This window comes from Salvelinus alpinus, chromosome 5, assembly GCF_045679555.1.
Source record: "Salvelinus alpinus chromosome 5, SLU_Salpinus.1, whole genome shotgun sequence".
In the NCBI taxonomy this organism is placed as follows: domain Eukaryota; kingdom Metazoa; phylum Chordata; class Actinopteri; order Salmoniformes; family Salmonidae; genus Salvelinus; species Salvelinus alpinus.
In genome coordinates, this window is record NC_092090.1 from 29,321,219 (window position 1) to 29,344,539 (window position 23,321).

General features: G+C 45.5%; 1 protein-coding gene across 1 annotated transcript; it reads right to left on the minus strand.

The window, feature by feature from the left end:
* Positions 1-1,317: 1,317 nt before the first annotated feature.
* LOC139575866 (collagen and calcium-binding EGF domain-containing protein 1-like) lies at positions 1,318-22,085 on the minus strand. The gene is made up of 11 exons (XM_071401244.1): positions 21,731-22,085; positions 20,432-20,512; positions 5,640-5,692; positions 5,154-5,285; positions 4,815-4,952; positions 4,435-4,568; positions 4,106-4,226; positions 3,812-3,951; positions 3,602-3,637; positions 3,346-3,381; positions 1,318-3,137 (listed from the first exon to the last, which is right to left on the minus strand). Exons 1-11 carry the CDS (start codon positions 21,850-21,852, stop codon positions 2,949-2,951), a joined length of 1,182 nt encoding a protein of 393 aa, XP_071257345.1. The 5' UTR covers positions 21,853-22,085; the 3' UTR covers positions 1,318-2,948.
* Positions 22,086-23,321: the final 1,236 nt, after the last annotated feature.

The window sequence follows — 23,321 nt, forward strand, 5'->3', positions numbered from 1 at the left end:
AAGAATACTTGGGGTCATTGTCCATTTGGAAGACCCATTTGCGACCAAGCTTTAACTTCCTGACTGATGTCTTGAGATGTTGCTTCAATATATCCACATAATTTTCCTTATGAAGCCATCTATTTTGTGAAGTGCACCAGTCCCTCCTGCAGCAAAGCACCCCCACAACATGATTCTCCCACCCTGGTGCTTCACGGTTGGGATGGTGTTCTTCGGCTTCCAAGCATCCCCCTTTTTCCTCCAAACATAACGATGGTCATTATGGCCAAACAGTTGTATTTTTGTTTCATCAGACCAGAGGACATTTCTCCAAAAAGTACCATCTTTGTCCCCATGTGCAGTTGCAAACTGTAGTCAAACCGTAACCGTAGCTTTTTTATGGCAGTTTTGGAGCCGTGGCTTCTTCCTTGCTGAGCGGCCTTTCAGGTTATGTCGATATAGGACTCGTTTTACTGTGGCTATAGATACTTTTGTATCTGTTTCCTCCAGCATCTTCACAATGTCCTTTGCTGTTGTTCTGGGATTGATTTGCATTTTTCGCACCAAAGTGTGCTCATCTCTAGGAGACAGAACGTGTCTCCTTCCTGAGCGGTATGACGGCTGCGTGGTCCCATGGTGTTTATACTTGCGTACTATTGTTTGTACAGATGAACGTGGTACCTTCAGGCGTGTGTAAATTGCTCCCAAAGATAAACCAGACTTGTGGAGGTCTACAATTTTTTTGTGGAGGTCTTTGATGATTTATTTTGATTTTCCCATGATGTCAAACAAAGAGGCACTGAGTTTGAAGGTAGGCCTTGAAATACATCCACAGGTACACCTCCGATTGACTAAAAGGATGTCAATTAGCCTATCAGAAGCTTCTAAAGCCATTACATAATTTTCTGGAATTTTCCAAGCTGTTTAAAGGCACAGTCAACTTAGTGTATGTAAACTTCTGACCCACTGGAATTGTGATACAGTGAATTATAAGTGAAATAATCTGTCTGTAAACAATTGTAGGAAAAATTACTTGTGTCATGCACAAAGTAGATGTCCTAACCGACTTGCCAAAACTATCGTTTGAAAAACGAGTTTTAATGACTCCAACCTAAGTGTATGTAAACTTCCAACTTCAACTGTACATACTTACACACAAGCAGAGGCACACATGATGCTTTAGAAGGTTATCTAAGGTGTAGATCAATAGCTAGCATTAAGAGAGCCCACTCCACACCATATATGTACCTATCTTGAGTAGGAAAGTTCAACACTAACGACAACAAAAAATAGTATGTTTACCAACACTCATATCCAAAGAACTTTCTGAAACTTTCAAATGGTTCCTTTTTTATTTACACTAAATAAACAAAAGTATGTATCCCCTTCAAATTAGTGGATTCTGCTATTTCAGCCATACCCGTTGCTGACAGGTGCAATCTCCATCGACAAACCGTCATAGAGTGCCACCTTTCCAACAGGTCAGTTCGTCAAATTTCTGCCCTGCTAGAACTTCCCTGGTCAACTGTAAGTGCTGTTATTGTGAAGTGGAAACGTCTAGGAGCAACAACGGCTCAGCCGCAAAGTGGTAGGCCACACAAGCTCACAGAATGGGGCCGCAGAGTGCTGAAGTGCCTAGCGCGTAAAAATCGTCTGTCTTCGGTTGCAACACTCACTACTAAGTTCCAAACATCCAGTGGAAACACGATCTCTGGAGTGATGAATCACGCTTCACCATCAGGCAGTCCGAAGGACGAATCTGGGTTTGGCGGATGCCAGGAGAACGCCACCTGCCCAAATGCATAGTGCCAACTGTAAAGTTTGATGGAGGAGGAATAATGGTCTGGGGCTGCTTGTCATGGTTCGGGCTAGGCCCCTTAGTTCCAGTGAAGGGAAATCTAAACACTACAGCATACAATGACATTCTAGACGATGCTGTGCTTCCAACAATGCCCCTGTGCACAAAGTGAGGTCCATACAGAAATGGTTTGTCGAGATCGGTGTGGAAGAACATGACCGTCCTGCACAGAGCCCTGACCTCAACCTCATTTAACATCTTTGGGATGAATTGGAACGCCGAATTGCGAGCCAGGCCTAATCGCCCGACCGCACTAATGCTCTTGTGGCTGAATGGATACAAGTTCTCGCAGCAATGTTCCAACATGTAGTGGAAAGCCTTTCCAGAAAAATGGAGGCTGTTATAACAGCAAAGCGGGTCTAACCCCATATTAATGCCCATGATTTTGGAATGAGATGGTGGATGAGCAGGTATCCACATACTTTTGCTAATGTAGTATATGTACTGAATCTCTAAAGATGCTTCAGATATTCTGTAGTGTAGTGGCAGCAGTATAAAAGCTGTTGAGTTGGGTTGTTGCATGGACAGGTGCAGTCTGGGGCCTGAGTCTGGTTCTAGGCCCTGCAGGGCAGGTAAGCAGTGTCAGGCAGCGACCGACCGGCGTCTCCTCTCCTCGGACTGTACAGATTTGACAGGAACAGGAAGAGATGCAGACGATAAAGCCCCTGCTGTGTTTGAAGCTGTTCAGCTCAGAGCCCACAAAGACACAGTCACACAGGGCTACAACCATCACCCCCCTGTGCCTCGCACGCAAAGGCATAACCCCTCTCCTCAGTCAGACCAGACCAGGCCAGGCTAGAAGGAAACATCAAGGCGGCAAGGCAAAGCTTGCAGTGGTTTGGTTTGGAGGGTCAGTGGTTCCATTTTTGCCATTCTCTCTCTCTCTCTCTCTCTCCGTTTGTTTATAGTCTATGTCTCTGACAGGAGAGAGCTGATCAGAGGTCTCCTCACCTCATACAGTCCTATTTGGGTTTTAGAGACAAGGTTTCACTGGAGGAAAGGAGTCAGTTCAGTCAGTTCAATGTCTCTGCTTTACAAGACCCAGTTGATTAATTAGTTCCCTTTGGCTTATCGTTTTGAGTGACAGTTGCCGTGGGCAGGGTTATGGAGGTCAGGTATTGAGCATGAGCTCTCCTTGTCCGGAGCCCCACTCTCCGAACCCTGTCTCTCCGCTGGAGTGGGGCGGGTTGTCTAAGGAGAGGCCCCGCCTCTTCCCAAACACTTGCTCCTGCAGCTCGATGATGTCAATGCGAATGTCGGCCATCATGACCAGGAGGAAGTCAAAGGAGCCGGGAGGTCCCTGGCGAAAGATAAGGAGGCTTTAATATCTCTGTCCACACATCAGTCAATTAGATTTCAACCTGTAAGGCATGTTGCATGCTTTAGGGTGGATTTATTGTATGCTTGGAATCTGATACTACATAGAATAGATCAACAAGATGACAATGATGATAATGCATTTAAAAATACTTCAAAGCCTAGCTGGCAAATATAGAAAGCAGACTTACTGGTAGACCTCTGGGACCAGGAGTTCCCCTGTCACCCTAAAGAGAAAAAAACATCCAGAAACGTCCAGTTACATACTTCCAACGTTCACACAGGCTTCTGGAATGTTGCATAAGAGTCGGAGTAGGGTGAAAAGTGTTGCTGTTAGTGTTCCAGTTAACAGCTTTGAAAAGTTTACAGGATAGTTTAAACACATACAGTACACACACACGCATGTACTAAACACCCACAGACACATGGATATACTGTTATACTGACCTTCAGTCCATCTCTGCCTGGTGCGCCAGGAGGTCCCTGTTGGAAAAAGGAGAGACAGAAATATGGTTTTAAATGTTTTTAGCGGGAGCTACAGCTCCTCTCATGCAACATTTATTGTAATGATGTATCTCTGCAGCTATGGATGTGTTGAGGTCTGCTTGGACTAATAGGCCCAACAGCATGTTATCCGGGAAGCAATAATAAGATTACCACAGCTCCTCTGCGACCCCTCTTGATGTGCTCCAGGTCAGGCTCGGGGCCCATAGGGCCAATGTCTCCCCGTGGCCCCTGGGGGCCGGTCAGGCCTCTCTCTCCAGGCTCTCCCTTCTCCCCCGGCACTCCTGATTGGCCTGGGATCCAAGAATAAAGGGATGTAAGAGGAACCAAGGAGATAACCTGAATGTCAGCCAACAAACAGCTGACATAGGCAGTAAACAGAGAGATACAGAGAGAGAGAGAAAGATTGAGTTAGAAAGATTCAGAGAAAGAGCAGACAACTCTTACCTGGGACCCCACGGGATCCTGGAGAGCCAGGAGGACCAGGGAGGGCGGGGGTGTCAGGACCTTTCCCCAACCTCCCAGCAGACGGCTTATCACTGCCGTTAGCCAGGCCAGGAGACAACACCTATACACACACAGGTACACACACAGGTAGTATAGTACAACAACCTGTCTCACTGTAGTCTGAATTTGGTCAGACTTCCATTGTGAGACATCAAGTCTGGCGAGGCTAGTTTACAGTTAGTGTATCTCTGATTAGTGTATCTCTGTGTTTGTATGGAACACCAGTGTAAGTAAGACGTGCAGTAGTTAGTGTTGTGATGTAGATGTACCTGGTTAGGTGACTGAGTGCTGCCCAGCCTCAGTTTGAGCTGCAGCAGGCTGTTCCTCATGTTGACAAAGTCCTGACAGGTGAGGGAGCAGGAGCCAGCACTCATCAGGGTGTCAGACTTCCCTGACGAGCTCACTGACAGAAAGACAAAGAGACTCTCAGAGAGACAGGCTTGTCACAGAGTAAGTAACACTACAGAATAAGTAACACAAAAACAAAGTCTAGTAGTCTATGTTCACCCTCTCAAACACATGTACAGTACTGTACCCTCAGGCTGAAGACACACAGGAAGGTACTAGTGAGCTAAGCCCAGAGGTAGTGTAGCTGCGGTAGCCAGCCTCATGTAGACAGTAGGAGTATAGTAGTATACTCAACACCCACGGTTGTGACTGGGTATACAGGAGTGCTTGTCCGGTGCCAGGATGTAACCCCTGCGACAGCGACACAGGAAGCTGCCCACGGTGTTCTCGCAGTCGTGATCACAGACACTGCCGTCGGACTCCACACACTCATCGATGTCTGTGGTGTGGGAGACACAACACCAGCTGTTACTTTACACCTGATTAAGGCTGCATTTAGGCTGATCTAATCGGAGAGAGGGAGAAAGAGCGGTTGCTCTGATGCAGGATGTTAAATTAAGATTTATACAAAAGAAGACTGATTGGCTGATAAACAGGCTGATAAAAGGCTGATTGGCAGATAAACAGGTAGTGGACTTACCTAAACAGTAGGTCTGGTGGTTTCGATGCCTCTCTCGATCAAAGCGGTATCCGGGGTAACAGGTGCAGACAACCCGTCCAAAGTTGTCGGTGCACTGCTGTTCACAGGGGGAGCCAGAACACACATCCACATCTGGAGCAGAGAGAGGAGGGATTGGTTCCTCAATAGGGACATGCACAGATAGGATCTTACATGCAAAGCTAACAGCTCAATAATAATAATTATTATTGGATGTCCAATAATATTCCTCAAGGGTATTCCTGTGTAATGTTGCCCTCTATTGGTCATGGTGTATCATTGTACAGGATTGCCAATTTATGGAATGACATGCTATTTCACTTTTGAAACAATTTGCAGTTCAGTAATGGGTTAATTTGGCGTTGTAATGTGCATTCTGTCTGTGTACAGGTGCCCAGGTGTAATTACAGGCACTGAGTAAAGTATCTGACTTGGGGTGAGTAGAACTGCTGTATTTTTTAAACCTACTTTCAGGTATGCACTGGCCCATCACGAACCTGAAGCCCTCACAGCATTTCCTCCTGTGGATAAACACACAGACAGACAGTAGCATGAGCCAATAATTCATTTCCCAGCTGCTGTATCCTTCCCTTCACATACTGAACGGATCTACACAGCCACTAAATGTGAAACACCAGAGATACTGTATACAATGACGAGATGGTCTTGTCTCCACCCTAAGAATGGGAGTCGTAGTCCCAAAGGCGGGAAGGCAGGCAGTCTGCTTTTCTCTCTGCTTATCAGTCTGCTAATCGTGGACAGATTTTGACAGGAGTAAACCCTCTCGCTTCGCCTCTTCCTCTCTGGTAACACACAGCCTGTCAATTGTCTTTAGGACCAAAGCTCCTCATTAGCACCAGATCCCTTACCTCCATCCCCACTTCCTAGCAGCACTAGCCTAGATGGTCAAGAGACAGCTGAACAAAGAGCATCATCCTCACACACAGCAAACCAAAACACCACATGTTACAGGCATTAGGGATGGAACTGTGGAATATTAAACAATGGAAAGGGATATTGGAACACTCATAGAATCACAGAACCCAAATAACACAGACCCTAGACGAGGAGGGGACGCACGCATGCACGCACACACGCAACTCCTGCCCCGAAACCTGCACGCTCTTGATGGAGGGAATTTAGCATGGTACCTCACTGAAGGTCCCTCAAGACGACAACTTGCTTTTATTCTTCTCCAACCTCCATGCAACATAACCCTAAATCACTCCTCTAAGAACCTCCCCCACTCCCTCTTCTGAATGATAAATAACTTACAAAACTATGAGCCTGGCCAGGACCTGATTAAAGCCACATGACGGACTGGAGCTTTAATCTGTGGCTCATAGTTGTGTTGTGTTGTGATGGAGAGAGCTGGGGATGGGATGGGACAGTACTGGGGGGCTGCTAGGGGGCTCTGGCCAGGGGCCTGAAGGACATCTCTCTCCGGGCCTGCCACCTCCTGTCCCTCCAGTCAGTGTGCCAGCAGAGGAGAGGGCCAGGCTGGGCTAATGGACAGCAGATGTGGGCCCTGTCTGTCTGTCTGTCTGTCTGGGCTGAAGATGTACAGCCAGCAAGGGGAGGCTATGGCTGGCAGCCTCTGGTCTCTCTGAGTGTCCACTCACAACATCAACACACAACCTCTGCTCTCAGTGTCCACTGCTCTACTCCAAACATCAACAGACTACCTGTCAGTCACACAGAGACCTGACCCCACACTGCCCCTGATCTGATCTGGGACCTGCAAAAAAAAGAAAGAAAGCCTTTTGTGAGCTAACTTGACTCCCCCTCCCCCCCTTTTCTAGCTCTGACTTTGCTGATAGCTACTTTATTGAGGAGAAATGTACTTACTATGAATGAGATACGTGGTTGTCCCACCTAGCTATCTTAAGATGAATGTACTAACTGTAAGTTGCTCTGGATAAGAGCGTCTACTAAATGACTAAAATGTCAAATGAAATGCTAGAGGTGTCTCTGATTGATAATACATGCTCTTTAGTGGTCTGTATAAACTGCTCAAGTTATTAGTTACACAGTGTGATGACCTGTCTGTTGATGTTTGGGAATGTAGGGGTCTCTGTTGATTAACACTATTCTCGGATCTAAAAGGGAAAAGACCAAATCACTAAAGCTACATCACTGTCCTCCACAGTGAGATGACCGCTTCTCATGCTCCCCCGCGTGCATGTGTGCATGTGTGTGCGTGCGTGTGTGTGTGTCTGAGGCCCAGAGCAGTCAGTAATTGGGTGCATCTTGTTCATGACAGGAAACAAGGGCAGGGGTTATTAGTGAGAGTGATGTGTGACACTGACAGGACTGTTAAACACAGCCTTGAGGAGGAGAGCTCCCAGGCCAGTCTCTTCCTTCAGTTCTCTGCACTCTTCACAATACAGACAAACATCAAGGTCAGGTGACTAACAAAGTTAGCAGAGTACACTCTTAGAAAAAAAAGGTGCTATCTAGAACCTTAAAGAGTTTTCTGCTGTCCCCGTAGGAGAACCCTTCGAACCCTTTTTGGTTTCATGTAGAACCCTTCCAACAGAGGGTTCTACCTGGAACCAAAAAGTGCTCTACCTGGAACCAAAAAGGGTTATCCTATGGGGACTGCCAAAGAACCCTTTTGGGACACTTTTTTCTAAGAGAGTATCTTTCTCTACACCCAGATTATCAACACTGATGGTCGGATTCTATGGTATTTTCTTGCCCATTCGATTCTTCTGTGTTTCTACATTCTGCATCAACATGCCCTTTGCAAGCATGTTGTCTGATTAAGTTTCTTCAGAAGATGAGTGGAGTCCCTGTGTCACCCTGATGGTATTCCTGCTGTTAGACACTGCTTCTCTTGAGGTCTGTCTGCACAAGGTCTGTCTGACCATGCAAGTCACCCAGCTACGAGTCCGTCTTAGGAGTACCATTCCTAGACATCCCTGTCCCTGTGCTCCCCCTGGTCCTCCTTTGTGCTGGTGGTGACCCAGTGACTACCTGTAGAGAGAGGAACGTACCGAGAGCCCACACAGGCTCTACACTACACGGCTGCTGCCAAAAACAGCACAGAGACGCTGGAGGAATAGCAAGACAGGATCCAGAGTACAGGCCAGAGCAGGATCACTTTACACTCCAGATTATGTACTTTAGCAAGGTTCTCCCTCCAGGGAGGAGAGCTCAATGTTATTGTTTTCCATCCAGGCTGGCGTGATTTATTTGTGCGTTCGCGGCAGGAATGCGCTACAAAGACTGGATATTCATTATAGACTCCCCCAAGAATGCACTACAAAGACTGGATATTCATTATAGACCCCCCCAACTGTCTGCAGCCTGGACAGACAGCACTGAGGTTACACAGAGACAGCAGAGCAGAGACCAATCTGGAAGGATGCTTTCCATAAACCAGACTTAAGTCACTATGTATTATCAGTTCCACTCACTCAGTACAGGATTGCTCCCTGGACCTCAGATAGTTTTCCTGTTATCGATATGGGGAAGATAGCGAAGAGGGACAATAGTATCATTAGGTGTCTTGTGACGCAACGTTATGTATCATATTTACTCTATCAACTCCCAAACTCATCAGAGAGAGAGAGGAAAGATGACTTAAGGGGGTTGTTATGGCGATGGAGGAGGAAACGTAGCGAGGAGGAAATGAGACAGGGAGATGTTGACAAGTCGAGGAGAGGAGGAGGATGGAGGGAGAGAGAGAAGGAGAGAAGAAAGAGAGATGTAGCTTTTGTGTCATTTGTGCTTGATGGTCCTTCATGTGGTGCTCTGTGAGTCAGAAACACAGGATGTGGACCTCGGTGGTCACGGACCCCTCGACACTTCAGGACAGGAGAGACAGTGTCTGTGTGTGTTTCTGCTCTTACATATCTGTCATGTTGATGTCTTTGTGTGGGTGTGTGTGTGCTGTGTGCTTTGCAGTTTTTTAATAAATGTTATCCTGTTTATAAGTCTGCCTCTCTGTGTATGGATGATAGTCTGTCTCCGTCTTTGTGTTTAAATAAAAACGTCAGTCCTGTGTGTATAATCGATTAGGGTGTTAGTTTTAAGAGGGTCTATTGTTTTCTCTGTGTTTCCTCATACAGCAGGGTGTTAGGCTGTTATATAAAGGTGTGTGTGGGTATGTACGGGTGTTAGTGTATAAGTGTTTTGTTCTTGTGCCGTGTGAGTATACACGTGAAGGTGTTAGTGTGCTGAGATGTGAGCACGTCCTCTCTCTGTTTATTTATTCTGTCAGCACACGTCCAGCCTGCGGTCTCTCTGGGGACACATCAGAGTGGGGCAGGCTGTTAGTCAGACAGTGGATGCTTTCACTGAGAGCACAGGAGGTCTGCACCACTTCCACAAGCACAGCCACGTTACAGTTCCCAAACAGCACCAACATTCCTCTGTCACCTCAAACCCACCTCCTACCGCGTCTGTCTTCACAGGGCCTCACTCCATCACCAATGCCTGTTCTAAAACAGCCTATCCCTATTCCCACGGCTGACCTGGTGACACATCAACCATAATGGCTGGAACCGTGCTAGGAAGGACAATGTGAAAATAATATATCAGAGCCAGCCCAGCACAGTATGGTTCGTGTCTGCACGGTAGTGTGAAAAGGGTAAAACACCCCTCATAAAGCCATAGCCAGTTAATGTTGGGCCAGAGAGTGACACAAATCCTCCCCTCTCTCGCCCCCTATCCCTCTCTGTCACTCTCCCTCTCTCCTTCTCTTTTATGACGCCTCTCATTACAGGCCCTAAAGCTCCCAGGTCTATTCCCAGTGCCAGCGCCTACCCTCGGTTCCCCCCAGGCAATATGAAGGGCCGCTGGCCTCTGTGGCCCTGGGGTCAAGCCAGGGCCGTGTGTCACCCCAGGAATGTGCCATCTCTGACCCTTCTGAGCCTCTCACAACCTCTCAACAAAGACATGTGACCTGGCCTGGAGCCTTACCTGACGACAGAGAGAGAGGAAGAACGGGAGGGAGGGAGGGAGGGAGGGAGGGAAGGAAGGAAGGAAGGAAGGAAGGAAGGAAGGAAGGAAGGAAGGAAGGAAGGAAGGAAGGAAGGAAGGAAGGAAGGAAGGAAGGAAGGAAGGAAGGAAGGAAGGAAGGAAGGAAGGAAGGAAGGAAGGAAGGAAGGAAGGAAGGAAGGAGGGAGGGAGGGAGGGAAGGAGGGAGGGAGGGAGGGAGGGAGAGGGTGTGGAGGAAGAGAGAGAGAGGGAAAGGGAGGGAAAGGAAGAAACAGGGGTAAAGGGAGATAGAGGGAGAGTGACAGCAAGAGAAAGAATGGACCCTATGAGGACAATAAAGGGCCTAAGAGAGAGATGAGGTCCAGATTACAGGTAATGTAGTGAGAGCAGCCAGTAACTGAGAAGGGAGTCTAAAGCCAAACGAATGATCAAATCAAATCAAACTTTATTTGTCACATGCGCCGAATATAACAAGATATAACAGACTTTACTGTGAAATGCTTACTTACAAGCCCTTAACCAACAGTGCAGTTCAAGAAGAAGAAAATATTTACCAAGTACTTTTTAATAAAAAGTAACACAATGATGGATCTGTCTTAATGACGTGTCTGTGAGTGCTCTACTGCCAGGGAAGGAAACCAGGCTACAGACTGGTATATTTTAAGGATTCTACACTGAGATCACACAAAAGTCCTTAACCAGGGCTTAAGTTTATGGACTGATAAGACATGAAAGTCTTCCAGAACCTTCCAGGAGTCAGAGGGACTGTAACTCCTCAACTTTACCACTGCAAACTTCCTTTATTTCATATCTCCTTTTTCATTCCTGCATCCCCCCCTTTTCCAATTCTGTGATATAAAAACATTTACTGTCTATACAGTACACAGCTGCTTCTCTGTGCTGTACTTCAAACAACATGCTGACGATGCCATTACAGACTTTAATCACCTAGTGGAACAGTAATGAATAACAGGCATTGTGTTTGTACAGAGCGCTGTTCAGGTGAATGTTAATTTGAAAAATATGTACAATGATTACTTGATATTTACTGTGGTCCAACAATAATACCGATCTACACAAATGATTAGACCTTACCATTAAAGACAGGAAGTGAACCTCAGGCCTTGTAAAAAAGCGTTTTGTGAGAAACAGAGAAATGGATAATATTTCCCCAGTAATGAAACAGTATTGCGGCAGTACTCAGAACAGTGTTGCATTGCTAAGAGAGACACTTATGTCAACTTCAAGTGTGAGACAAATTAAACAGTTTCATTTTCCCACAGCTTGATTGCCATTCAAAACACACTGAGGAAGAAATGCCAAATATAAAAAGTATACTAGTTAGAATAGGACACCCCATGGAATTCTTAGATGTAATGTAAACAATGTGTGATAGATCCCAGTTTCACTATGTGTTTAGGGTGAATAAGCTGTCCTGATGTACTCTTGTCAAGAGAAGACATGTCTCTGTGAACCTTTTATAACCTAAGCTTGTACCATTGGGTGGAAGTGGTGAGATATTTCTCTCATCATTCCGTGGCTAACGTGCTGGTTGCTGTGGTGTAGTGAGTCTGATGAGGCCTTGGCTGAAGATAGTAACCCTGTCAGAACCTTAGTGGAGCACAGTGTGGGGTTCAGACCTGACTGGATATATACAGTGGGGAGAACAAGTATTGGATACACTGTCGATTTTGCAGGTTTTCCTACTTACAAAGCATGTAGAGGTCTGTAATTTTTTATCATAGGTACACTTCAACTGTGAGAGACGGAATCTAAAACAAAAATCCAGAAAATCACATTGTATGATTTTTAAGTAATTCATTTGCATTTTATTGCATGACATAAGTATTTGATCACCTACCAACCAGTAAGAATTCCGGCTCTCACAGACCTGTTAGTTTTTCTTTAAGAAGCCCTCCTGTTCTCCACTCATTACCTGTATTAACTGCACCTGTTTGAACTCGTTACCTGTATAAAAGACACCTGTCCACACACTCAATCAAACAGACTCCAACCTCTCCACAATGGCCAAGACCAGAGAGCTGTGTAAGGACATCAGGGATAAAATTGTAGACCTGCACAAGGCTGGGATGGGCTACAGGACAATAGGCAAGCAGCTTGGTGAGAAGGCAACAACTGTTGGCGCAATTATTAGAAAATGGAAGAAGTTCAAGATGACGGTCAATCACCCTCGGTCTGGGGCTCCATGCAAGATCTCACCTCGTGGGGCTTCAATGATCATGAGGAAGGTGAGGGATCAGCCCAGAACTACACGGCAGGACCTGGTCAATGACCTGAAGAGAGCTGGGACCACAGTCTCAAAGAAAACCATTAGTAACACACTACGCCGTCATGGATTAAAATCCTGCAGCGCACGCAAGGTCCCCCTGCTCAGGCCAGCGCATGTCCAGGCCCGTCTGAAGTTTGCCAATGACCATCTGGATGATCCAGAGGAGGAATGGGAGAAGGTCATGTGGTCTGATGAGACAAAAATAGAGCTTTTTGGTCTAAACTTCACTCGCCGTGTTTGGAGGAAGAAGAAGGATGAGTACAACCCCAAGAACACCATCCCAACCGTGAAGCATGGAGGTGGAAACATCATTCTTTGGGGATGCTTTTCTGCAAAGGGGACAGGACGACTGCACCGTATTGAGGGGAGGATGGATGGGGCCATGTATCGCGAGATCTTGGCCAACAACCTCCTTCCCTCAGTAAGAGCATTGAAGATGGGTCGTGGCTGGGTCTTCCAGCATGACAACGACCCGAAACACACAGCCAGGGCAACTAAGGAGTGGCTCCGTAAGAAGCATCTCAAGGTCCTGGAGTGGCCTAGCCAGTCTCCAGACATGAACCCAATAGAAAATCTTTGGAGGGAGCTGAAAGTCCGTATTGCCCAGCGACAGCCCCGAAACCTGAAGGATCTGGAGAAGGTCTGTATGGAGGAGTGGGCCAAAATCCCTGCTGCAGTGTGCAAACCTAGTCAAGAACTACAGGAAACGTATGATCTCCGTAATTGCAAACAAAGGTTTACCAAATATTAAGTTCTGCTTTTCTGATGTATCAAATACTTATGTCAGGCAATAAAATGCAAATTAATTACTTAAAAATCATACAATGTGATTTTCTGGATTTTTGTTTTAGATTCAGTTTCTCACAGTTGAAGTGTACCTATGATAAAAAATTACAGACCTCTACATGCTTTGTAAGTAGGAAAACCTGCAAAATCGGCAGTGTATCAAATACTTGTTCTCCCCACTGTATATATACAGTATACACATACACACACACACACAAGCATCTGGTCCTCGTTACTGCTTTGGAGCCTGTTGCTCCGGACCTAAATCACTTCGTCTCTGCCTATTCTTCACTATGTGTTTCCTGACATGACTCGTTTTAGCACCTAAACTCTCAGTTGATTGTTGATCACCTTAGTGTCAGTGATTGACTGTGATTGACTGACAGACAGGGCTTACCAGGGTAGGTATGATGTATGTGTTATAGTCACATGTTTTATGGCTTGTAAGGGGAGACCTCTCAGTGCCCTGGACAGCGAATCACAGGGGGGCTTAGTAGAGTTCAGCTCTGCACCCCAGCCACACACACACACACACACACACACACACACACACACACACACACACACACACACACACACACACACACACACACACACACACACACACACACACACACACACACACACACACACACACACACACACACACACACACACACACACACATTTGTGGACGTTGCAGGCCTGCTTCCTCTAACTTGCTTTAATGATAAAACCAGAGCACAAAAGAGAGACAGGACTGTGAGAGCTTGGTTCAGTATGTTCTGATTCTCTCCGCCCCCCTCTCTCCTTTCTTGCTCTCCTTTCTCCTCCCTCGCTCCTGTGCTGCCTCCCTCTTTATTCTTCCATGGTGAGCTCAGGGGCCGTGGGATAGGATGGTTTCCAGTCCTGACAGCAGGCAGCCACGTGTACTACAACTATGTTGTTAGAGAGAGCGAAAGAAAGAGAGAGAGAGAGAGAGAGAGAGAGAGAGAGAGAGAGAGAGAGAGAGAGAGAGAGAGAGAGAGAGAGAGAGAGAGAGAGAGAGAGAGAGAGAGAGAGAGAGAGAGAGAGAGAGAGAGAGAGAGAGAGAGAGAGAGAGAGAGAGAGAGAGAGAGAGAGAGAGTGGTACCACCACTTCAACTGGACTACGGGGCACCAATTGCAGCAGAATACAGAGGTTCATAAAAGCCAGAGCTCTAACCTATAGAGCTTCCCGCCCTCCTGTGATTTCCCCTTCCTGGTTCTTTTTATACACCTTGATGTGGTTTTCCAGGCAAGCCTTGGAAAACCTTTTCCCCTCCCTCACTCTCCTCCTTCTCTCATCCTGTTCACCTTGCCATGCGTGTCACAGACTTGTTTACAGCTGGCCCCACCATGGCCTGTCGACATGTAGGGACTGTAGGGGGGAGCAGAGCGGTGAGGGATTGAGTATGGAGAACACAGAGGGAACACTACAGAGGTGAGAACCAAGGCTAATGCAGTAACACTCAGGAGGTAGTAGCTACGTAGTACATACTGCATGCACTCCAGGCATCTCCTGCACTATCAGCTGTCAGAGCCTAGGACACATGCATACACGCAAACTCAACTGACACACACATTATCACTCACTACGTACTCTTTAACACCAGGGAGGACACACACATTATCACTCACTATGTACTCTTTTACACCAGGGAGGACACACACATTATCACTCACTATGTACTCTTTAACACCAGGGAGGACACACACATTATCACTCACTATGTACTCTTTAACACCAGGGAGGACACACACATTGCACTCAGAGAAAGAGGAAAGGAGAGGAGACGAGGGGAATGCAGCCAGTGTGAGTAGCCTGAGTGTTGTTCATCCTGGCCTGGAGGTCCCAGTCAGACTCTCCATCTCTCTGCTCAGTTATCTCAGGGTTTAATGGCTGAAACTCTACACATCTCTCCGAGGGACAATGACACCCGAAACCCTCTCCCTGGCGTCATTATCAGCCCCCATCCCTGAGGAGTGAGTCATGTGTGAGGAGGCCTGAGCCTGGACTCTCTCTCCCTGTCAAATCTTCAGCCTTCCAAACGAAGGCAAAGTCACAGTTAAAAGAGAAAAGCTGTGTCGTGTGGACGTGCAGATTGTGACCAGGCATGGAGCGGAGTCTGTCTTACTAATGAACACAGACCGCTTGAAAGCCAAGAGGTTGACACACAGGGGAAAGGGGATGCTCAGACTTGGCATTTCAAATCAAATCAAATTGTATTTGTCACATACACATGGTTAGCAGATGTTAATGCAAGTGTAGCGAAATGCTTGTGCTTTTAGTTCCGACAATGCAGTAATATCCAACGAGTAATCTAACCTAACAATTTCACAACAACTACCTCATACACACAAGTGTAAAGGAATGAATAAGAATATGTACATACATTTTTTTATGAATGAGTGATGGTATAGAATAGCATAGGCAAGATGCAGTAGATGGTATAGAGTACAGTATATATATATATGAGATGAGTAATGTAGGGTATGTAAACATTAAATGAAGTGGCATTGTTTAAAGTGGCTAGTGATACATTTATTACATACATTTTTCCATTATTAAAGTGGCTGGAGTTGAGTCAGTATGTTGGCAGCAGCCACTCAATGTTAGTGATGGCTGTTTAACAATCTGATGGCCTTGAGATAGAAGCTGTTTTTCAGTCTCTCGGTCCCTGCTTTGATGCACCTGTACTGACCTCGCCTTCTGAATGATACAGGCAGTGGCTCGGGTGGTTGTTGTCCTTGATGATCTTTTTGGCCTTCCTGTGACATCGGGTGGTGTAGGTGTCCTGGAGGTCAAGTAGTTTGCCCCCGGTGATGCATTGTGCAGACCTCACTACGCTCTGGAGAGCCTTACGGTTATGGGCGGAGCAGTTGCTGTACCAGGCGGTGATACAGCCCGACAGGATGCTCTCGATTGTGCATCTGTAAAAGTTTGTGAGTGTTTTTGGTGATAAGCCGATTTTCTTCAGCCTCCTGAGGTTGAAGAGGCGCTGCTGCGCCTTCTTCACCACGCTGTCTGTGTGGGTGGACCATTTCAGTTTGTCCGTGATGTGTACGCCGACGAACTTAAAACTTTCTACCCTCTCCACTACTGTCCCGTCGATGTGGATAGGGGTGTGCTCCCTCTGCTGTTTCCTGAAGTCCACGATCATCTCCTTTGTTTTGTTGACGTTGAGTGTGAGGTTATTTTCCTGACACCACACTCCGAGGGCCCTCACCTCCTTCCTGTAGGCCGTCTCGTCGTTGTTGGTAATCAAGCCTACCACTGTAGTGTCGTCTGCAAACTTGATGATTGAGTTGGAGGCGTGCATGGCCATGCAGTCGTGGGTGAACAGGGAGTACAGGAGAGGGCTGAGAACGCACCCTTGTGGGGCCCCAGTGTTGAGGATCAGCGGGGTGGAGATGTTGTTACCTACCCTCACCACCTGGGGGCAGCCCGTCAGGAAGTCCAGGACCCAGTTGCACAGGGCGGGGTCGAGACCTAGGGTCTCGAGCTTGATGACGAGTTTGGAGGGTACTATGGTGTTAAATGCTGAGCTGTAGTCGATGAACAGCATTCTCACATAGGTATTCCTCTTGTCCAGATGGGTTAGGGTAGTGTGCAGTGTGATTGCGTCGTCTGTGGACCTATTGGGGCGGTAAGCAAATTGGAGTGGGTCTAGGGTGTCAGGTAGTGTGGAGGTGATATGGTCCTTGACTAGTCTCTCAAAGCACTTCATGATGACGGAAGTGAGTGCTACGGGGCGGTAGTCATTTAGCTCAGTTACCTTAACTTTCTTGGGAACAGGAACAATGGTGGCCCTCTTGAAGCATGTGGGAACAGCAGACTGGGATAAGGATTGATTGAATATGTCCGTAAACACACTAGCCAGCTGGTCTGCGCATGCTCTGAGGACGCGGCTGGGGATGCCGCCTGGGCCTGCAGCCTTGCGAGGGTTGACACGTTTAAATGTTTTACTCACCTCGGCTACAGTGAAGGAGAGCCCACAGGTTTTGGTAGTGGGCCGTGTCAGTGGCACTGTATTGTCCTCAAAGCGAGCAAAGAAATTGTTTAGTCTGTCTGGGAGCAAGACATCCTGGTCTGCGACGGGGCTGGTTTTCCTTTTATAGTCTGTGATTGACTGTAGACCCTGCCACATACCTCTCGTGTCTGAGCCGTTGAATTGCGACTCTACTTTGTCTCTCTACTGACGCTTAGCTTCTTTGATTGCCTTGCGGAGGGAATAGCTACACTGTTTGTATTCGGTCATGTTTCCGGTCACCTTGCCCTGATTAAAAGCAGTGGTTCGCGCTCAGTTTTGCGCGAATGCTGCCATCAATCCACGGTTTCTGGTTTGGGAATGTTTTAATAGACGCTGTGGGTACGACATCGCCGATGCACTTGCTAATAAACCCGCTCACCAAATCAGCGTATTCATCAATGTTGTTGTTCGACGCAGTGCGGAACATATCCCAGTCCACGTGATTGAAGCAATCTTGAAGCGTGGAATCCGATTGGTCGGACCAGCGTTGGACAGACCTGAGCGCGGGAGCTGCCTGTTTTAGTTTCTGTCTATAGGCTGGGAGCAACAAAATGGAGTAGTGGTCAGCTTTTCCCGAAAGGAGGGCGGGGGAGGGCCTTATATGCGTCGCGGAAGTTAGAATAACAATGATCTAGGGTTTTGCCAGCCCTGGTTGCGCAATCGATATGCTGATAGAATTTAGGGAGCCTTGTTTTCAGATTAGCCTTATTAAAATCCCCAGCTACAATAAATGCAGCCTCAGGATATGTGGTTTCCAGTTTACATAGAGTCAAATGAAGTTCTTTCAGGGCCGTCGATGTGTCTGCTTGGGGGGGAATATACACGACTGTGATTATGATCGAAGAGAATTATCTTGGTAGATAATGCGGTTGGCATTTGATTGTGAGGAATTCTAAGTCAGGTGAACAGAAGGACTTGAGTTCCTGTATGTTGTTATGATCACACCACGTCTCGTTAATCATAAGGCATACACCCCCGCCCTTCTTCTTACCAGAAAGATGTGTGTTGCTGTCGGCGCGATGCGTGAAGAAACCAGCTGGCTGTACCGACTCCGATAGCGTGTCTCGAGTGAGCCATGTTTCCGTGAAACAAAGAACGTTATAGTCTCTGATGTCTCTCTGGAATGCAACCCTTGCTCGGATTTCGTCTACCTTGTTGTCAAGAGACTGGACACTAGCGAGTAGTATGCTCGGGAGCGGTGCACGATGTGCCCGTCTACGAAGCCTGACCAGAAGACCGCTCCGTCTGCCCCTTCTACGGCGTCGTTGTTTTGGGTCGCCGGCTGGGATCCGGTCCATTGTCCAGGGTGGTGGGCAAAACAGAGGATCCGCTTCGGGAAAGTCGTATTCCTGGTCGTAATGTTGGTGAGTTGACGTTGCTCTTATATCCAATAGTTCCTCCCGACTGTATGTAATAAAACCTAAGATTACCTGGGGTAACAATGTAAGAAATAACACATAAAAAAACAAAATACTGCATAGTTTCCTAGGAACGCGAAGCGAGGTGGCCATCTCTGTCGGCGCCTGAAGTCACAACAGTTCACTTCAGAGTATCCCCACTCAGGCCCAGACATGACAAGATGGATGGGACATTTAGAAAAAACTGTCATGTTCATAAGTGATTCAAGACAGAAATGATCATATCATGTTCACCAGCAAGAACATTTCACTGATGCCAATGCAGCCCAAAGCCGTTTTGACAAATTCGGTAGATATGTCTGGAAGCAAACTAGAGAAACATTAACAGTAACCACATTGTCATCCACAGTTTCTATGTGAGTAAAGTCATACCGTATAGAAAAAAATCTCAGGAAGTGGAAACATGAAGTTTTGGTACAATTTTATAAATGCCGACAGATCATTTGTTCATTCGACATGTTGGGATCTTTTTGTGTCTGTAAAATGTATTATGCGAGAAATGGAGGTGGAAACGCCTTGTGCAAATACTGATATAATAACCATCATATCGAAGTAAACTTGGAGTCACATGATGATATGGTGTGTGGTCCATGTAGTTTATTAGGCTACAGAGGAAATAAGTTTTGATGAACTTCACAGGTTGATGAAAGTCCACTGTGATGAGCTTGATGCTCCTTTCCAATAAATATTGATGGTCTTATTCTGGTGACATTATGATCTTTGATTGACTGTCGTTTGACAACAAAAATTCCTCCTCTCATCAATAACAATCTCATTATGTAGACTAAGCTACCCAGTACCCGCACAGCCTAGCTGCACTGTATCTGCGAGCTGTTGGCTAGAGCGTATGTGCCAAGACCAGAGTATGCACATTTGCTATTTAACACAACAGTTTGTGACAAAACAATGGGTAAAGTTGAAAATGTGATGGAAACACATTGAACTTTAGATTTTTATTTGGTATATGAAAACTTAACCTGACCACATATTCTGACCAGTGAGTGAGTGTGAGTGTGAGTGTGAGTGTGTGTGTGTGTTGTTGTGTCTACATTCCGTATGGTAGATGGGATTTTTTTTTGGAACGAACCACCCTATTTCGTCTCTTCACTATATCGGCATCGAACACATCGCCCTCCCTAGGAGAGTGGGTGACCTTGACAATTTATTGTTAAAATGAGGGGCCATCTGGATCTTTCATTTAAAGGCCCTCGCTCCCTTCAGTCTCAACATAGAGTTTGATCTGAAGCCATTCCTGTGATTGTGTTTTTGTTATCCATTGTAAATAAAGTGTTTGTAGGCCTATATGATGTAGCCTAATTGTATCTATGATCGTATGTTATCCATTCATGCTTTTTTATATGTTCTATTGATATTTCAAAATTGACCAATGAAATCATGCCCCACCCGGCCATGATTACAGACACCTGTGTGTGTTCTTTGAAACTATATAAATTAGTGACCCGAAGTGTTTGTCATTAAACCCTGATGAAGACAGCTTGGCTTCCGAAACGTTGCTATTAAATTATTGCATCTGAGCTCCTAGAGCAGCGTTCCCCAAACGTGGTCCTGGGAACCCCAAGGGGTGCACGTTTTGGTTTTTGCCATAGCACTCCACAGCTGATTCAAATGATCAAAGCTTGATGATTAGTTGATTATTTGAATCAGCTGTGTAGTGCTGAGGCTAAAACCAAAATGTGCACCCCTTGGGGTCCAGAGGACCACGTTTTGGAAAGCCTGTCCTGGAGTGTGCGGCTCTCATTTTCTATTTAAAGGATGGGACACTCTTACCTGAGACAGGTGCCATCCGTGCCCCTTGCTGTAATACAGGGGTACTCCACTGTCACTACCTTGTTTTCCGGACACTCCTCCCTTTACAAAGCCACGAGAAAGGAGACAAGAGAGATAAGTGTATTGGTAACAATGTTGTTACTATAGTAATAGGAGTGGTATTAAAGAGAAAGTCACTCAATTAAATTGGCAGTTATTTCATAATGGAAATTCCCTTTCAAAGCAGTTCCCAAGCATTATGGCTACTGTAGTACATAATGCTACAATACATAATCACAATTCTATGGCAGAAACGATTGTATGTGAAGCAGTAAGAACATTTCAAAATGAAAGTAATAAAGAAAACTGATTGTGCCATGCAGTGGCCAGCATATGATTGCAAGAGAAACGTTTGTTAAATAACCCTGCAAAGAGGTGCATTTATCATCAGGCTTTGGATGATTTAAAGCAGGTGTGTAGTGCTAATGCAAAAACAAAAATGTGCACCCCCTCTGGGTCGCCAGGACCACGATTAAGAAACACAATAACTCGTTTGAAAATACAGATGTCTGTCACAAAGACATTTTCTTGGAAAAGTAAAGTAAAATAATATCATGAAATCGTTTACAACTGGAATGCTGAACTAAGAGGTAATAGCACATAATTCAATGATCATTTCTGAGCAAAATTAGATGCTCCAAAGATCTTCTGGTCTATATTTTGCCCACTTCATTCAAACTATTGTATGTAGGCTATGAACTGCCTCTCCCTGGTCCAGGCCTCTCTATGTGCACATGAATAACCTATGTCACGTTATGGGCAGAATTTACAGTTGGCATTGAGTGATTCCGATAACTACTCCTCTATATTTGCGTGATCTCATTCAATATTCCAATCACATCACAACCGCCTTTTACTTGCGGACGCACGGATCATTGGGTAGGTAGGCATGATGAGTTGAGCAACGTGGTGGTCTATCTTTGACTGATTGTCAACGTTTTTCACAATCAAAGTATTGTTTTTATTGTTTCTCACACATCACACATAAATATTAAATGCAGTTACTTTTCGGTCTAAATAGCACACTCATCACCATGTCCAACCGGATAGCAAGTTACCGGACAGTTTTATAGAACACTGACGAACCCTCTCTGGATCAAGTGGGGAAATACATCATATTATTGAGATTATCCCTACCAATCCTTCATTTGAATGTGCATGCACTTTTCGTAAGCTTTGATCAGGTGTCCTATATTTTATAGGAAATAACAGACTGATATCTACAACGTTCCCTCCCAAATGCGCGGACTACCAACTTACCCTGAAGTGAGCACTGCAAATCTTGTTTTTATTAAAGAACTGGCACCACAATCCCAAATAAAAACAACGCAGATGGCACCAAATGGTAAGAGTGTTGCAGCGCAAAGCTGACCCATGTCCATGGCGAGCTCCGTGACAGCCTTGTTTATATTTTCTTGATGCCTCGAAAACGAAGACTGTGCACTACTGCAAAACAGCTATATGTTTTAATTTATCAATGTCGCACATGAACTGATTTTAAGCTAACAGAAATCATAATTATACTCAGAGGTCAAACACGTGAGACCCTGCACATTAATTACTACACTCAAATCTTCCTCGCGGCACTGTCGCGGCACTGAGTCCTGTCCCAACTGTTGCGCACTGAATCAGACCCCCTCGAGCGAGTTTATAGACATGCGCCGTGATGAGCGCGATTCCTCTCACTAATCCCCAGCGGAATTACATTCCTGTATTCCTGTTTTTTTTTTAAACTGACTGACGAAAAGGAAACATTTAAGACACAGTTGAAAATACCTCTGTCGTCCTCTTGAGCGAACTCTCATCCAGAATAATTTCTCTAATTCCACATGCGTCTTTCTCTCATCCTCTCCTCCCTACACATTAGTGCATTAATTTAATTTGATTTAGGAAATACATATGTGGGGGAAGAGGTCAATTTTCTATGTAAAGAGCAGAACCAATTTAGAGGAAATCGTTTGACTGATTGTTTCTTATTCTCCTCTCACCCTCTCTTTCATCAAGGACAAGCTGTAGCATAACACATTTACTGATTCCTGAAATTAACTTTCCCATTTAAATTCACCCCATAAATTGTTGATATAGGCCCACTCTTTAATCAATGTCCAGAAGATTATTGTTTTGACTTTTTACTAATGTTCATCTGCATGTCATATGCACTATTGGCATACTGAAATTATTTGAAGTCCAATAAAGTCTTAGAAACATTATATCTTTTTTTATCATAATCGAGAAAAATACAAGCCTGTATTTGTCAAATATTTCTGTAATTCTAAATCAAAGCTGAATTAACAAGATAACTCTTCAGTTGCTCAGTCCCTAAAGCTGCCACTGTTTCCTAATTCGATTTTATTGCTTTAAATTCAATCATCCTAAAACAGAGAAGCTGTTGTCACTGAAGGAACTTTGTAGGGGACATCTTTAATATGTTTACACAACACAAGCTACTTTATTATTTTCAGATTCAATGAGAAAAATATATAATCACACATTTAAATGACCATTGGACACATTTGATTGCTCGTTAAGTAAATCTTCAACTGTTGACATTCCCTTGACAAATAATTTAGGAGATGCAATGCAATATTACCATATTTGTCTGTATGATGGAAATGTTGTGCTTCATAATTTTTTTGTGCTGCAGTACTAGGATTGTTCTGGAATCTGGACAGTTTGCAAGGAGAGTGACTTGCATAGTTGAGCTCTGTCTCTGAAGAGGGTAAGGGTTAACCACACTGACAGGGCAAAGCAGACCACCAGTCACCCCAGTGGTCAGCCTAAAGTGCCAATGGTCAGTCAGTGTCAGTGGTGATGTTATGTAATGCTGTGTTCAGTTGACTTCTGTCCAGCC

Excerpts from the sequence above, each read along its gene's own strand:
- LOC139575866 (XM_071401244.1), bottom strand. The coding sequence starts at position 21,852 with ATGGACATGGGTCAGCTTTGCGCTGCAACACTCTTACCATTTGGTGCC. Across the intron at positions 20,513-21,730 it reads TTTGCAGTGCTCACTTCAGG|GGAGGAGTGTCCGGAAAACA; the intron begins GTAAGTTGGTAG and ends GGCTTTGTAAAG. Across the intron at positions 4,953-5,153 it reads CCACCAGACCTACTGTTTAG|ACATCGATGAGTGTGTGGAG; the intron begins GTAAGTCCACTA and ends CCCACACCACAG.